This window comes from Eulemur rufifrons, chromosome 10 (assembly GCF_041146395.1).
Source record: "Eulemur rufifrons isolate Redbay chromosome 10, OSU_ERuf_1, whole genome shotgun sequence".
NCBI lineage: Eukaryota > Metazoa > Chordata > Mammalia > Primates > Lemuridae > Eulemur > Eulemur rufifrons.
This window is the reverse complement of record NC_090992.1, coordinates 15,346,090-15,364,157: the sequence shown is the minus strand read 5'-3', so window position 1 is coordinate 15,364,157 and position 18,068 is coordinate 15,346,090. Positions and strand designations below refer to the sequence as shown.

The window sequence follows — 18,068 nt, the reverse complement described above, 5'->3', positions numbered from 1 at the left end:
TCCTGTATTGTCAGATGAGATTATATTTATGAACAGAATGAGTTAGTCTTTGTGCTTATATAATAGAAGCCTGCAACATAACTAGTTATTGCATTGCCAGAAATACCATGGGGTCAAGTCACAGTTTCTGAAAATCATGATATAGTTTATCTGCAGCACTATGTGTCATTAGTTCAGAAGCCTCAAATCAGTATATATTTATAATTATTTTTTGATAGAACAATTGAAATTCTTACAATTCGAGAAAGAATGTAAATTGGGTTGTCTGCAACTTGTGTATGATCATTCTCCTCATCCATCTCTCTAGCCTCATGTGGCATTTCCTCCTTGCTGTCTTTACCAGCCACACTGACCTTCTAATGCCTTGAAATGACTAAACTCCATTCTACTGCATGACTCTGGTAAATGCTATTTCTTTGCCTGGACTGCCTTCTAGTCTTTCCTACTCCGCCGCACCCTACTGCATCTGGTTTACCCTTTTAGGTCTCAGCGTAAATGTTATTTCTTCAGGCATATCTTCTCTAACTCCTTGCATTAGGCAAGTTTTCTCCTCTTTAAACTCTTAATTTTCCATTGCAGAAGTATCAATTTATAAGTAAATAATTTTGGGAGTAGGAGATATGCCTGTTTTGTTTGCCACTGTATCTCCTAGTAAGTAGTTGTATTTCAATAAACCTATATTGAATTAATGAATACAGGCATGCATGATATTTGCATCCCTTGTTTTCTGTGGTTAATGTATTTACCTTATTTTTTTCATTTAAGTAAAATGTTAATTTTTTTTCTTCTCAAGAGTTTGGCCGAATTGGAAGTGTTATGTACTCATCTCTACATAGGGACTGATCTTACACAAAGAATAGAGGCTGAGAAAGCACTCTTGGAACTTATTGACAGCCCAGAATGTCTCAGCAAGTGTCAACTTTTATTAGAACAAGGAACAGTAAGTATTTGGTAATAGTGATTAACCATAGAAGATCAGTAGATATATGTTAGTATTGCTGAACTTGTGTGTTAACTGATAAATATTGCCACGTCTTTTTACTATAGTTTATTTCACCCTCAAAGGGGTTAATCAGAGAAAGAATTGGAAAGCAAACTTAGGGAAGAGCCAAGAGGTAGAAACAGGAACGAATTGAAATAGTTTCTTGACTACTTTTGGCCCCTTTTTATGTCTCATATTAGTGGGCAAAAATTACACTTTTAGAAAGTTGACTGACGACTTTTTTTTTTTAAATCTAGGTAGGGGAGGCAAGTTGTAATTACCTCTGAAACTTGAAAGGATGATATAGAAAAATGTTGACTATCTCTTGCCTGCCTGCCTTCTAGATATTCACAGCCATTCATTCAGCAATCATTTAGCAGAATACTTAGATGTAAAACCAGGCACTGCACTGCCTACTTGTTTTATGTACATGAATTTAAGTAACTCTTTGTTTAGTTGGAAGCTTGTAGATATATAAATAGCTATAAAGTGATATGGTAAGCACTATAGTAAGAGACTATATGATCTAGAGCAGAACTGGCAAACTACTTCTGTAAAGGGTCAGATAAGTAAATATTTTAGGCTTTGTGGGCCAAGAGGTGAATTAGTTGGAGTCAAAGTTGGTGTTTCCTATCATCAACATTGATTGCCAACATTCATATGTTATTGCTGATCTGTACTGAGATTTTACATATTCCATCTTTGACAATATCTTTTCACATAAGTAGGTACTGCCAAATTCTAGTATCAATCCATGAGCACAAGATTTTAATTAAGCATATTCATTACTTAGCATTTATAGAATTCTATTAAATCTTCTCTGGATATTTGCCTTTTAGCATGTCATTACATTGCAGATTAATCACTTCCAATTGAAGATAAGGTGGAAGCTCCTCAGTTGCGCAGTTAAATGGATTTTAAAATATGGAAATTGCCTTTACACTTGCATCAAGATCTGAATCTGAAACTGTAGTTGGAGCTCAGAAAATACATCTGCGAATAGAGATCTCACTACTTGTTTTCACTTTTGACAATGCGGGAAGTGCATAAAGCAGCTTGACATTACTTCTGATTCAAACAGTATTAGTTATTATCAAAATGGCTTTACTGCAGTGTAAGTTCTGTATATGAGTACTAAGCACTGTTTACCTTTTAGACAATTTTGTAATTTTAGGTTGAATTCATTAAGAGACATTATCAAGTTTGTAGCAAAATGTAATTTCCAAAGCCATTTAATTTTGAACATTGGAGGCTTGGTCTTCTTATTCAGAAGAATTTAAATCTCGGCCTTGAGCTAAAAAAATTGCAATAAAACTTTACCACTGATAAGCTATTAAATAGCTGTGTGATGGGGCAAGTTAGAATATTCAGTATCTATATCTGACAGAAATTCACAGGACTAAAGGCAAATTTACAAGAGTGAATAAAGTCTACTGTTAACACTACTGATTTATTAACTTATGATAAATTCAGATATTTATTGCACAGTATCTGCTGATGAAAAATACAGTGAATAACCATAGGCTTTAAACATCTTACACATTTTTTACAGGCTTTATAAATTTGTTCAACTAAGCCCTTTTCTGCTTTGTGTATATTTTACTATCCATGTGACACATCTTAGCAGATTCTTCTTCAGATTATATTGAATTACTGTTTCTTAACTTCTTTGAAAATATTCTGGCCTGTAGTTTCACACAGACTCTTCATAGAGGCTAATTCTTTAGTCACTTCACACTCAAGATTGACTACTGGAATAAGTATTGGTAACATTAACAATATGAGCAATATTAGTAACATCTGTCCCCTCATTAAGAGCTAAGGAGAACTTTTCCAAATCATTTGTCTTGTTTTTAAATTGACTTTTGATGTTGCTCCAGTGTCCCCAACTCTTTAAGCATTTGTTTTCACCAAAAGGCTAGTAGTCCTAAGTTTATTTTCTGTGCACACATAACTTTGGCTACCACAGTAAAACAAAGGTGTTTTAATTAACTCAACATTGGTAAGTGGTTTTCTTTGTTGGCTAATAAGCAAGCTACTTGGAAACTTAACATTGCAGCTTCATTTTATTTTTTTTATTTTTTTATTTTATTTTTATTTTTTTGAGACAGAGTCTCACTCTGTTGCCCAGGCTAGAGTGAGTGCCATGGCGTTAGCCTAGCTCACAGCAACCTCAAACTCCTGAGCTCAAGCGATCCTCCTGTTTCAGCCTCCCGAGTAGCTGGGACTACAGGCATGTACCACCATGCCCGGCTAATTTTTTTTCTATATATATTTTTAGCTGTCCATATAATTTCTTTCTATTTTTAGTAGAGATGGGGTCTCGCTCTTGCTCAGGCTGGTCTCGAACTCCTGAGCTCAAACGATCCGCCCACCTCGGCCTCCCAGAGTGCTAGGATTACAGGCGTGAGCCACCGCGCCCGGCCTTCATTTTATTTTTTATTTTTATAAAGACATTCTCTTGTGATGAGATATTCTGTTTTAAATTTTCTGCTTTTTCTGACAGTTGATTTCCTTTCGGTTGGGAATATTATGATGAGTGCTTAGTGTGATATTGTCAACATATATTGTATTCTTTTAGGACAGCTACAGTGCCATTGCATAACAAGCACATTGCTTTGCCATATAATTCAATAACAAATAATCCACACTCCACTGTGTCTTAAAAGTTAGACATTTGAAGTACACTTTAAAAAATCTTTTTTTGTTTTGACATCATGGGTACCGCACTGGTAGTAATAAAAGGTACATGTCATGTCATGGTGTTACCCATGGCACTTAGGGTGCCATTGTGGAGTTAGAACTCTATCACTGCAATTTATGTACACTGAGCATCAGTAGGAAGCAACGAGTGCTGCATATGCTCTCTGTCTTAACTATTCAATTTGGCCATCATAGCATGAAAGCAGCCATACATGTTGTGTAAATGAATGAACATGGCTGTGTTTTAATAAACTTTATTTATGGACATTGAAATTTGGATTTTGTATATTTTCACATGTCACAAAATATTGTTATTCTTTTGATTTTTGAATGGTTGAAAAACTGTTTAAAATTGTAAAAACTATTCTTGGCTCACAAGCCATGCAAAAACAAGCAAAATTTGATCCATGGGCTATAGTTTGCCAACCTCTGGTCTGGAGAAAAAAAAGAAAGAGAGGGACCATCTTTGCAAGAAATTTGTAGGGATGGAGTAAATAACCAAATTTTGAAGTTTGAGCGTGCATTTAGAGAGTTTGAGTACATTATTAAATTAAGACAGTTGGTGACCAAAGAGAATACAGTCAGACATGGGTCTAAAGGAACCTGGAGGTGAGGGTGGGGAAGGCATTGAAAGGAACTGGAGGACTGTTGTGGTCTGAGCATGGTAAAGAGTGGAGCCAAATGAATTTAAAGAAATAATCAGAGGCTACATTGTGTTGGACTGTGTAGACCATGTTGTTAAAGTACTATATTTTATTTGAACTTGCTCACAGTCATTTATTTCTCCCAGTTGCTTACTGTTGTTTGAGAAGGCTATTTACACCTCTCTCAACTAATGATCCCTTATGAGGGATTGTATGCACATGTATGTGTGTACACACTTGTATATACATATCTCAAATACATATATTTTATCCATTGTAAATCTGCCAGTTTGGAAAACTAGAAGAATTCCCATTATTGGTTGGAAAAAAATTCCTATAATAATGTTTAATTATACTAATTTCATTTGTGATGGTAATAAATATTAATTATTCTTTACAGACATCCTATGCTCAGCTCCTTGCAGCAACATGTCTTTCAAAACTTGTCAACCGAGTCAGTCCTTTACCTATTGAACAGAGGATAGATATCAGTAAGTGGTTTATTATGCTTTTTAACAAATTGCACTTTAAAAATAAACTTTTTCTTTTAAATATGTTAAACTGTTATTAGGCTTGCAAATTATTGATTCTGTCATTTTTAAAAAAATGAGTATCAAGTCTTATTTACTCATCCAATGTTGAACAATGATGTGTTATACAAAGCAATGTGTAATCAAAAAAGCATTTGTTTAGTAATAAATAATAGCATTTTATTTTGTGTACTATTTGCTAAGATTTACACTATCTCACGTTTTCCACCAAACAAATTTTTGAGTTATTCTTATTTTACAAATGTGGAAAGTAGATTTGATAGATAGGCTCTGTAACATGCCCATAATCACACAACTAGGAAACAATAGAACTGTGAGATGCAACTGAATGACAGGAAAGAAGTCAACTCTGATATTTCTCAGGATGCTATATAAAAATCATTTGGAATATATGTAAAATCAAAAGCAGATTCCTACTTATTCATTGGATAATTTGTATATGGATAAAAAGTGCTAGAAATTTAGTAGGAGAAATTCTAGAAAGTAGCAATAAATTTTTCACAAGTAATGTATCTTAAGGTTGTTTTTGTGTGTATATATAGCTTTCATTTACTATAGACAAAGCTCTAATAAGTGAGGTATGGGATTTTTTGGTCATCTTTGTTCATATTAGAAATGATTGTTAGCTAGGTGAGGTGGCTAACACCTATAATCCTAGCACTTTGGGAGTCTGAGTGGTAGGATTGCTTGAGGCCAGAAGTTCAAACCAGCCTGGGTAACATAGGGAGACCCTGTTTCTACAAAAAAAATACAGAAATTAGCCAGGTGTGGTGGTGCGTGCCTGTAGTCCTGGCTACTCAGGAGGCTGAGGCATGAGGATTGCAAGACCCTGTCTCAAAAAAAGAAAGAAAGAAATTGTTGACTCATTTCTGCTCTTCAGCCTCAAGGTTAACATGATTTATATGTCTGTGTTGGAAACATTAAAATATATTATGTGCAATGGATCTTTAAGCTCAAATTTAAATGATCAAAATCACACAGTGATATGTCATTTGTCTTATATATTTTGACCATTATTTCTGTAGGCATCCTGAATCTCAGGCTCTGGAGAAAGCCTGGAGAAGAGTTTATCTGTGTACTCTTGGACTTGTATGCTAAAGAAAGCAAAGGAAGAAATTTGCAGTTTTAAAAACAAGGGTGTAAATATTATAAGCCTAAGTCATAAAAGTGTAATTTTGTTTAACTTACTTTTATACATACCCATTTCAAGTAGAGTTTATTTTTTTAGAGCAGTTTTGAGTTCACAGCAAAATTGAGCAGGAAGTATAGAGAACGTCCATATACCCTCTGCCTCTTTGCATGCACATCTTGCCCACTATCAACATCCTGCACCAGAGTGGTACATTTGTTAAAATTCATGAACCTACATTGACATGTCCTCATTAGCCAAAGTCTACAATTTACGTTAGGGCTGTCTCTTGGTGCTGTATATTCTATGGGTTTTGACAAGTGTATAATGATATGTATACACCATTATATTAATAGTATGGTACAGAATAGTTTCACTGCCCTAAAAATCCTCTGTGCTGTGCGTATTCATCCCACCCTCTCCCTGACCCTGATCTTTTTACTATCTCCATAGTTTTGCCTTTTCTAGACTTTCATACGGTTGGAATCATACTGTATGTAGCCTTTTCAGATTGGCTTCTTTCATTTAGTATTAATAATATGCATTTAAGGTTCCTCCATGTCTTTTCATGGCTTTCTTTTTTTTTTGAGACAGGTTCTCACTCTGTCACCTAAGCTAGATTGCAGTGGTGTCATCATAGCTCATTGCAGCTTCAAACTCCTGGGCTCAAGCAGTTCTCCTGTCTCAGCTTCCTGAGTCGCTGGGACTATAGGCACGCGCCACCGTGCCTAGCTAATTTTTCTATTTTTTGTAGAGACTGAGTCTTGCTCTTACTCAGGCTGGTCTTGAACTCCTGACTTCAAGCAGTCCTCCTGCCTCAGCCTCTCAAAGTGCTAGGATTATAGACATGAGCCACCACACCTGACTGATACCTCGTTTATTTTTAGCACTGAATAATATATCATTGTCTGAATGTACCATAATTTATCTGTTCACCTACTGAGGGACATCTTGATTTCTTCCAAGTTTTGACAAATATAGATAAAGCTTCTATAAACATTCATATGCAGGTTTTTGTGTGGACATAAATTTTTAACTCCTTTGAATAAATACCAAGGAGCGCAATTGCTGAATCATAAGGTAAGAGTATGTTTAGTTTTGTAAGAAACCACCAAACTGTCTTTCACAGTTACTATACCATTTTACATTCCTGGCAGCAATGAATGAGAGAGTTCCTTTTGCTCCACATCCTTGCCAGCATTTGGTATGGTCAGCGTTCTGAATTTTGTTGATGCTGATACATATGTAGTGGTATCTCATTGTTGTTTTAATTTGCATTTCCTTGATGACATATGATGTAGAGCATGTTTTCACATGCTTATTTGACATCTATACAGTTGACCCTTTAACAATACAGGCATTAGGGGCACTAGCCCCCTGTGCAGTGGAAAATCTTCATATAACTTTTGACTCCCCCCAAACTTATACTAATAGCCTACTATTCACTGGAAGCCTTACCAATCACATGGTCAGTTAACACATATTTTATGTGTTATATGTATTGTGTATTGTATTCTTACAATAAAGCAAACTAGAGAAAAGAAAATATTACTAAGAAAATCATAAGGAAGAAGAAATGTATTTACTGTTCATTAAGTAGAACTGGATCATGATAGAGGTCTTCATCCTCATCATCTTCATGTTGAGTAGGCTGAGGAGGAGGAATAGGAGGGGTTGATCTTGCTGTCTTGGGGGTGACAGAGACAAAAGATGGAGGAGGTAGAAGGGGAGGCAGGAGAGGCAGGAACATTTGGTGTAACTTTACAGAAATACAGCATAATTTTTGTCTGACTTTTTGCTATTTCATTTCTCTAAAAATGTTTCTAAATAGTACCAATCCTCCTCCTATTATTTGCTTTAGTTTCAGTGCCTGTGTCATAGAAGGGTCAAAAGTCTTGACTAATTGGAACCTTTCTGCTGGAGTGTCTAATGTCAGTTTATTTTCTGGCACTGCTTCTTCTAGGTCTTCTTCCTCATTGTCTGGCACTAGTTCGGAAGCAGTTATCGCCATCATGTTGTCTTCTGCTAATTCCTTTGGTGCAGTGTCTGCTATCTCTTGAGTATCTCCAAGATCCATATCCTGAAACCCTTCACCACCCACTTTTTTTTTTTTGTCATACTCATCATCTTTTTTGTGATTTCCTTGAGTGGCTTTGTTATAAATCCTGTGAAGTCATGCACAACATCTGGACACAGTTTTCTCCAGCAGGAATTTATTGTTTCATGGCTTTTTCTGTAACAATGATGTTATCTTCAATAGTGGAATCTTTCTAGATTTTCATAATGGTCTCTCTATAGGAGTTCTCTTCCATAGCATTGACAATCTAAGAGTACCAAGCGTAATGAGCCTTAAAGGTCCTTATAATCCCCTCATCTAGAAGCTGAATTAGAGAAGTATTTGGAGGCTTGTAGACCACTTTGACACCCTCAGTGTTGAGCTCATGGGGTTCTGGGTGGCCATGGGCATTGCCCAATATCAAAAGAACTTTAAACGCAGTCTCTTACTGGCAGGGTACTTCCTGACTTCAGGGACAAAACATTATTGGAACCAATCCAGAAAAAGAGTTCTCATCCATGCTTTCTTATTGTACAACCAAAAGATTGGCAGCTGTTGTTTATCTTTTCTCTTCAAAGCTGGGAGTCTAGCTGGTTTATAGATAAGAGCAGTCCTGATCATAAACCTGACTGCATTCTTACGAAACAGTAGAGTTAGCCAGTCCCTTCCTGCCTTAAATCCTAGTGCTCACTTCTCTCCCTTGCTAATAAATAACCTTTGTGGCTTTTTTTTTTTTTCTCCCAGAATAGGACACTTTAGTCTGCATTAAACAGTTATTCAGGCAGATACCCTTTCTCCTCAATGATTTTCTAAATGGTGTCTACTGCTTTTGGTTGGCAGAGGCTGCTGCTTTTGTTCTCTTGACTTTTTTTTTTTTTTTAAAGGCAAACCTCTCTTTGAAATTATCAGACCATGCTTTGCTTGCATTAAATTCTCCAGCTTTAGATCCTTCACCTTCTTTTTGCTTTAAGATGTCATACAATGACTTTAGTTTTTCTCCAGTCATATTAGAGTCTATAGGCATGCCTTTCTTATGGCAATCCTGCACCCACATAAAAGCTGCACTTTCAATATGAGATAAAATATTTTGAAAAAAATACAAGGTTTTGGTGTTTGCTGGCATAGCTGCAGTGACGGCGTCACAAATTTCCTTTTTTTACAATGGTCCTTGCATTGGATTCATTTATCTCGAAATGGTGGCAACTGCAGCTGCAGACCTCAGTCTTCATTACATATCCAGCAATTTAACTTTTTCTTGTAATGTCATGACTTTTCTTCTTGGGAGCACTTCCACCATCCCTAGTGGCACTTTGTATGGGTCTTAGGGTGTTATTCAAGGCCTATAGTATTGCACTAAACATGATGAAAAATAAGTGATAACTGCGAGAGAACACTTCTCACTGTAGTACGCATTTTACCAGAGAGATGAACTGCTGATTTGGAGAAGCTTAGCATCACATGGCATTTTAAGCAGATTCTCGTAACACTTCAGCTCATTGCAATAGCAACAGGAAATGGCTATGAAATTATTACAGTATGTACTATAGTTAATTTTATGCAGTTGTAATTTAATACTGCATCTTTTTTTTTTTCACATTTCTTTTGACTGAATGGTACCATGTATAGTCTGTGTATGTGTGCACATGTTTTCATAAATTTTAACTTTTTATGTTATTTGTGTATTAGGGTATACTTTATGATGATAAGTGATAAAATAGACTAGTATCTCCATATATTTTATGCATTCATGACATACCTAATTTTTCCCTTTTTTTAAATATTTCTAGGCTACACAGTTGTCCACAAGTTTTTTCAAATGATTAAATTTCCAAAAATTTTCCACTGTACTTATTGAACAAAATTGACATATAAGTGGACCTGTACAGTTTAAACCCTTGTTGTTCAAGGGTCAGCTGTATATCTTCTTTGGTGAGGTGACTGTTAAGATTGATGGCCCAGTTTTTAATTGGGTTGTTTGTGTTCTTATTTTTGGGTTTTAGAGTTCTTTGCATAGTTGGGTAATAGTCCTTTATCTGATCTGTCTTCTGCAAATATTTTCTCCCAGTGTGTGGCTTGTCTTTTCAATCTTCTGACAATCTCTTTTGCAGAGCAGAAAGTTTTAATTTTAATGATGAAATTCACCTTATCCATTCTTTCTTTCATGAGTCATGCCTTTGGTCTTGCATCTAAAGAGTCATTGACAAACCAAGGTCATCTAGATTTTCTCCTGTGTTATCTTGTAGGAGTTTTGCAGTTTTATGGTTTACACTTTGGTCAGTGATCTATTTTTAGTTAATTTTTGTGAAGGGCATGAAATCTGTGTCTAGATTTATTTTTTTGCATGTAGATGTCCCATTGTTCTAGCACTATTTGCTGAAAACAGTATCTTTTCTCTATTTTATTTCCTTTGCTCATTTGTCAAAGATCAGTTGACTATATTTATATGGGTCTGTTTCTGGGCTTTCTATTCTGTTCCATTGTTCAATATCTTAGTTTGTTTTGTGCTGCTACAACAGAATACCTGAGACTGGGTACTTTATAAAGAAAGGAAATTTATTTTTTACAGTTCTGAAGGCTGAGAAGTCCGAGATCAAAGGGCTGGCATCTGGTGAAGGCCTTCTTGATGCATCATCCCAAGGCAGAAGAGCAAAGAAAGGGGTGACAGAGAGTGATAAAAGGGGGCCAAACTTGTCCTTTTTTAAGGAATCCACTCCCAAGATAATGACATTAATCCATTCATGAGGGCAGAGTCCTCCTGGCTTAATCACCTCTTGAAGGTCCTACCTGTTAATACTATTAATAATACAGTGGCATTTACATTTCAACATGAGTATGGGAGGGGACAAACATTCAAACCATAGCAATTGATGCATCAGTTCTTTTGCTGGTACCAAACTGTTTTGATTACTGTAGCTTTATGGTGGGTCTGAAAGTCAGGTAGTGTCAATTTTCCAACTTTGTTCTTCTCCTTAAGTATCATGCTGGCTATTCTGGGTCTTTTGGCTCTCCATATAACCTTTAGAATCAGTTTGTTGATATCCACCAAATAACCTACGAGGATTTTGATTGGAATTGCATTGAATCTCTGGTCAAGTTGGAAAGAACTGACATCTTGACAATATTGAGTTTCCTGTCCGTGAACATGGACTACTTCTACATTTACTTAGATTTTTGATTTCTTTTATTATAGTCTTGTAATTTTTCTCATATAGGTCTTGTACATATTTTTAGATTTATACCTAAATATTTCATTTTTGGGGTGCTATTAGAAATTATATTATGTTTTATTTTATGTTCCACTTGTTCAGAGCTGGTATAGAAAAGTGATTGACTTTGATATATTAAACCTGTATCCTGCAACCTTGATGTAATCACTTATTCAGGATTTTTTTGTTGTTAATGTTTTAAGATTTTCTACATAGATGATCATGTCATCTGTGAGCTAAGACAGTTTTATTTCTTCCTTCCTAATTTATATACATTTTATTTCCTTTTCTTGTTCTATTTCATCAGCTAGGACTCCAGTATGATATTGAAAAGCAGTGGTGAGTGAGAGAGGACACTTTGCCTTGTTCCTGACCTTAGTGGGAAAGCTTCAGATTTCTCACCATTAAATAATGGTGTTAGCTGTAGGTTTTTAGTAGATGTTCTTTATCAAGTTGAGGAAGTTCCTTTCCATTCCTAGTTTGCTGAGAGTTTTTATCATGACTATATGTGGAATTTTATTAAGTCCTTTTTCTGTATCCATTGATACAGTTATGTGCTATTTCTTCTTTAGTCTTGATATGATAGATTGTGTTAATTGATTTTTGAATGCTGAACCAGCCTTGCACATGTGGAACAAATCCCATTTGGTTGTCGTGTTTAATTATTTTTATACATTGTTGGATTCAATTTGCTAACATTTTGTTGAGGATTTTTGCATCTGTGTTCATGAGAGATACTGGTCTGTAGTTTTCTTGGAATATCTTTGTCTGGTTTGGGTATTAGGGTAATGCTGGCCTCATTGAATGAGGTAGGATGAATTCTATCTCTTTCTATCTTTTGGAAGGTATTATAGAGAATTGGTATAATTTCTTCCTTAAATGTTTGGTAGAATTTGCTGATGAACCCATTTAGGGCTGGTGCTTTCTGTTTTAGAAGGTTATTATTAATTCAATTTCTTTAATAGATTTACACATATTCTGATTGTCTATTTGACTTACTCATGTATTTTAACTAGAAACTTTTTTTAAAAAAGGAATACTCATAAACTTAAAAAAATACTCATTGAGAGAAATTTGGAAAAAAAGAAGAAAGTAGAAACCTACAAGACAATTTCTATCAAGAAATGATGGGTTTCCTATATTAGTTTCTTTAATTTGACTTACCAATCTTGTTTCTACAAGTATATTAGCATATTTGTCATGACAAAATATGTCTGATTTGTATCAGTAACATATTTGACATGTGAGTTAAAATGGAAAATGCAAAGAATGGTTTCAGCAGTCACATTACCTTTATCACATCAACTCCAAAATCCTCAGTTTTTCATAATATGGTCCCAGTCTGCATATCTCATTATTTCCCATCATAAACTATTGCCAGTTCCTCTGTGTCCACTACATTATTTTTTCTCTTTATTGTATAATTTACAATGGCTTGCTTTTGCTCATCAGTGAAATAATATTTTTTAAAGTTTATTGAAGTCTCTTCACGAGCTTGTCATTAAAGGTCCATCATTATTTAGGTAGCCTTATATCTTCATTGGTACTAGTCTATTGATTGTGCCAGAAGGTCTTCCGCTATGCTGTCTTATTTCTGCTTTAGTACCTTTTCTTAGATTGTTTTCCTAAACTGGAATGGTATTCTTTTTGTCTTCTGTTCAAACAAAAGTGTAGTTGAAGTTAAGTTACCTGTATAAATCAATCCTACTTCTCTCCTTTTCTCTTTCCCTCTCTCCCTCCTTCCTTTCAAACAGCTTTATTGAGTTATAATTTACATACCATAAAGTTGTTTCAGTTAATGGTTTTTAGTAAATTTATAGTGTTGTGTGAACGTCGTCACAATTTGCTGTTAGAACATTCTTATCACCCAGAAACATCCCTCATACTCATTTACAATTAGTCCTGCTTCCATACTGTCAACCCCTAATGCATTTTTTTGCTTCTATAAATTCATTCTTTGTGGACATTTCATATAAATAAAATCATACAATATGTAGTCTGTTTCATCTGACTTATTTTACTTAGCAAAATGTTTTTGAGGTTCATCCCTGTTTTACAGCATGTATCAGTATTTCATTACTTTTTATTGTAGAATAGTATTACCTTGTGTAGATACATGACATTTTGTTATACATTCGCTAGTTGATGGACATTTAGGTTGTTTCATTTTTTGGTCACCATAAATAATGTTACTGAGAACATTTACGTTGAAGTCTGTGTGGACATACGTTTTTATGTTTCTTGGGTAGAAACCAAGTTATGTTGGGTCATAACGCAAGTTTAACTTTTTTAGAAACTGCTAGACTGTTTTCCAAAGTGGCTATACAATTTTGAATTCTCATCAGCAATGGATTAAGGTTCCAATTTCTCTACATCTCCACCTCATAAGTGTTGTCTTGATTTTCTTGTGGTAGTTTCTTTTTATTCTATATTGTGTGTCTGTCTCTCTCTCTCTCAGTGGTTCATAAGCTAGCTCTATACACATAGGTTATCTTTTTCTAAGTGTTCTTGTAATATTTTTAGCCCCTATTTTTAAGTGTTCTTGGAATTTAGAATTGTTTCCATCAAAGCATTTTTAGTTGAATAGTGAGGTATTTACCTTCTCTCCACTCTTTTCCCAAATGACATACTAGCTTTCAGGACCAAAGTAGATATTGAATCTTTCCCCTTTCTTTTATATTCTTTTTGTATTTTTTTCTGATAGATTTTGTGACATATTTTTACCTGACTTCAAGTAGTCAATTAAATATGTATTTCATATTAAATTCCCATAATGTGCTGATTCCTAAAGTATCAGTCTAATGATAGCAAAGTCTAAAAGATTGTCTGTAAGTTTGGACTTACAGAGTTTTGAATTTCTAATTATTACTAAATATATGGTACTAAATATATTACTAAATATATGCTTCCAGTATCTGGAAGCAAACAAAAAGTCAAAATGAAACCAAAACACCCTGACTCAAGAGTCCCAGTGATTTTACTTCTTTGACCTTCATATTTTTGGCCTATAAAACAGAATAATGGTAATGCATGATAGCAATATCTTTACATTGCTCTGAGAATCATATAAAGTATTTGATGGGAAGCACTTGGTAATTTCTAACATGCTTTATAAATGCTAAATGTTGTTATTGTCATATAGGCATTTGACACTCAAGCAGCCTCTAGTGCATAGCTTTCTAACATTCTATTAACTTTGGGAGTTTTTCTGGCTGTTGTGTTGTTATTGTTGTTGTTCTCCCATATGTCTTTTTGAACATTTCCTTTTCTTCTTGGTATGGCTTTTCCCTATTACTTGGACTGGTGATGATGAGATTGCTGTTGTTGTAAATGATTGTTATCTTTGGTGCTTACTAGAACAATCTTATAGTTCTTGTAAAAAGCATAACATGAGAATATTTTATTTAAAACATTCAGCTAAAATGACAGAAATAAATTCTAAGTGATTTTTTTTTCCTGCCTTAGATGATGAACTTATTGGCCAGTACCTTTGTTTGGGCAGTCTGGGAAGGTGTGCTTATTGGTATCTAGCTTTAAATGTGAAACTTAAAAAAAATAAAAACTTGAAACTTGATTTGTTTCCTATTTGGTTGTTTTATTATTACTTTGACATTGCCCTCCTCCTAGTGGTTACTACTGGCCACATATGGTTTTTCTACACCCTTGTAGGTTAGAAATTTTCAAGATAATGAAAATAAAAGTATAATTGAAGTAAATATACTGGATGTTCTTTTGTATTTAGGAAGTATTTAGTATTTTATATTTAGTAGTATTTAGTATATTTAGCATCATCTTAAGTTTTGTTATTGAAATAAAAGACTACATGTAACAAAGCTTAGGAGAACCAGATTGCTGTGATTCATAGGAGAAACTTCTCAATTCTGTTTTAATGCTAGAGACATCTGTGCTTTTTTGAATGTACATTTTTATTTTATTTTTATTTATATAGCTATACATTTTAATATTAATAAAAATTAAGGTTGAAATAGGATAGTTATGAGAACTTTGTTTTAATATCAAGAATCTTACTGCAATTGTCAAGAACAATTGTTGCCAAGTGTTCTTGCATTTTGGTATTATTTCCATCAAAGCTATTTTTAATCCATTTTTGAGGTGTTTACCTTTTCTTTTCTCTTTTCCCAAATAGCATGTTGGCCTTTGAAGCCAAAATAGAAATGGAATCCTTTCCCTTTTTAAAATTCTTCTTGTATTTTTCTGATAGACTTTTTGGTATATTTGTTACCTGACCTCAATTATTCAACTAGGAGACCTCATAATTGAATTTGCTACCCACTTTTACAGTTTTCGTATATTAACTTTCTTCCAAGGTTTACTTTACTATTCTATCCCCACTTTCTTTAATTAATATACTTGTTTTATCATATTGTGCTATTTGTATTTTTGATGCCACTTAGGATAGTGTACAGTTTTGCTGTAACATTTGTGTTCCTTAAAGTGACTGTGGTCTGTGATGCTTCATAGTAAAAATCACACAGCTTATGAGAGAAATGAGATTATGGAAATAAAATTCAAAAACTTTGTCAGTGACACATTTTTAGAAAGATAGAAATCTAATAAAGATCAGTTGAGTTTTGCACATGTTAAATGGTTAAGAAATACATGCATAGTACAATAAATATGGCACTTTATCTTGAAAAAGACCTTAAGTTTGTTGAAGTGGGCTTCAGAACCATTGCAGCTTGTGAGTTATTATGAAGTGGTGAAAGGAAGGTTATCTGGAATAGGATGAAAAAGTATAACACCAGATAAGGATGTCTGTGGCTGATAACACAGATTAGATATTTGAGGTGTATGCAGCTTGTATATAGTTTGGTTCATTTGGCCTACTTGCAGTTTTCTGCATTCACCTAACATTTTTTGTAGATAAAATTATGCAGAAACAAAAGTGACATACTCAACAAAATTATTATACTCAGATTATTCCCTAATATATCAAATGCATTGGAATAAATTTGCTTTTTCAAAACAAGCCTTATAAAAAACTGAATATATAAATAAGTGTATGTCTTGAGCAAAGGGGTTTAACTTTTTGTCAAAGAGCATGTCTTTGCCTCCTCTTTTTCTTCACATAATTCACATTATGTTTCTGAAAAGTTCAAATGATCACAGAATATTTTCTTTGTAGGAAACTACATTCTGAATTATGTGGCATCACAACCCAAGCTTGCTCCCTTTGTCATTCAAGCTCTTATTCAAGTCATTGCCAAAATCACTAAATTGGGGTGGTTTGAGGTTCAGAAAGACCAGTTTGTCTTCAGAGAAATTATTGCTGATGTGAAGAAGTTTCTTCAGGTAAGAAGGCAACATTACATTATTAAAACAACATTACTACTTGCTTTTTTTTGGTTTAGGACACTGTTTTTCTTCAAGCTGTATCTTTTGTTTTGTGTCTACCAGTACCATATTAATTATGATTTATTATTTATCCTCTGGGTCCTTCATCATTTACTGCCAGTAAATGAGGATTATGCTGTTACATAACTTCCAAAACGGAAGAATGCAAATAATCATTTTCTAATTTCAAAAATATATGTTTTTTCATTTATGACACATATGTCTGTACACTACATATATACAAATATATATATAATGCTATACATATAAATGTTTTTACAACCCTGGGAAAACAATTTCATTTATGAGAAAACTGAGGCTTAGAAAGGTTAAATAATTTCAATAAAGTCACACAGTGACCTAGTAAAGCAATAGAGCTGGCACTTCAACAAGTCTTCTAACTTATGATAATTTTTTAATTTTTACATTATATCACATTGACAATATCAGTTTCTCAAGAATATTTTTGATTTGATCATTACACATTGTATGTGTATCAAATATTTACATCTATTATATATCAATAACAAAGTGGTTATTTAAAAACAAAAGGAGTGTTTTAAACCTAAGTGATTAAAACAGATAATTTAACTCACACAAGGTCAGATATTTGGACTGCAGAAAAACAGAGAAGATGAAATAAACAAAAGCAGGAGGACACTAAGTTGTGCCAATGTGATTCCTTTGTCCTGGGATGGATGATTTAGGGAAACCTAAATCTGCGCTTGATTCCTATATGCCTCTGACTTAGGATGACCATTATGCCTTGCTCAGTATGATTCAGATTTTTAAAGGTGTATATTTTTTTCACATAAACATAATCCCTAATTGTAAGGAAGCCACTTTAGCTGGTGTCCAGATGAAGAAACAGTGATCTGTTACAATTCCTAAGGAAAAATTAGCAGTTTTGATTAACAGATGGATGGTTCATCATTTCTTTATTTGGTGAGCTTTTTTCCCACTCAATCTCTATACCCAAATTTATCCTTCAAAAAATGAGCTTGAAATTCTTATTTGTAGAACTCCTAGTGATTTTTCCTTATATTTTAAAAGTTATATTCTTAAGTAAATGTGATATTTTAGTATTTAAATATTTGCAAATGTTACCTGGTTTACACATTAAGAACCAGTCACTTGTCTCCACATAGGCTAAACTTGGTTATTTTCTCTAAAGGGTACTGTGGAACACTGCATAATAGGAGTAATGATCCTTTCTGAATTGACTCAGGAAATGAACCTGGTAAGCAAGCCTTTCCATCCAGAGGGGACATGAAGTTTTCTTAAGTAATGCTTTTTCTTTGTTGGTATTATTTGTGGCAAAATGTACAGTCTTCTTTGTGTGGCATAAAACTGAATAATCAAGTTTTTTGTGTGTCTGTTTTATTGGTAGAGTAATTAAGTAGTGGGATGCTTTCATTGTTATTGAAAATATCAGCAATAGT

At 34.0% G+C, this 18,068-nt stretch overlaps 1 protein-coding gene across 1 annotated transcript in view; it reads left to right on the top strand.

The window, feature by feature from the left end:
• The window catches only part of RANBP17 (RAN binding protein 17), a 349,817-nt gene that overhangs the window by 13,947 nt on the left and 317,802 nt on the right, over positions 1 to 18,068 (top strand). The window contains exons 2-5 of the mRNA XM_069484213.1: positions 794 to 940; positions 4,730 to 4,820; positions 16,418 to 16,584; positions 17,801 to 17,866. Of these exons, the coding sequence (XP_069340314.1) occupies positions 794 to 940; positions 4,730 to 4,820; positions 16,418 to 16,584; positions 17,801 to 17,866 (471 nt within the window). The remainder of the gene's footprint in view (positions 1 to 793; positions 941 to 4,729; positions 4,821 to 16,417; positions 16,585 to 17,800; positions 17,867 to 18,068) is intronic.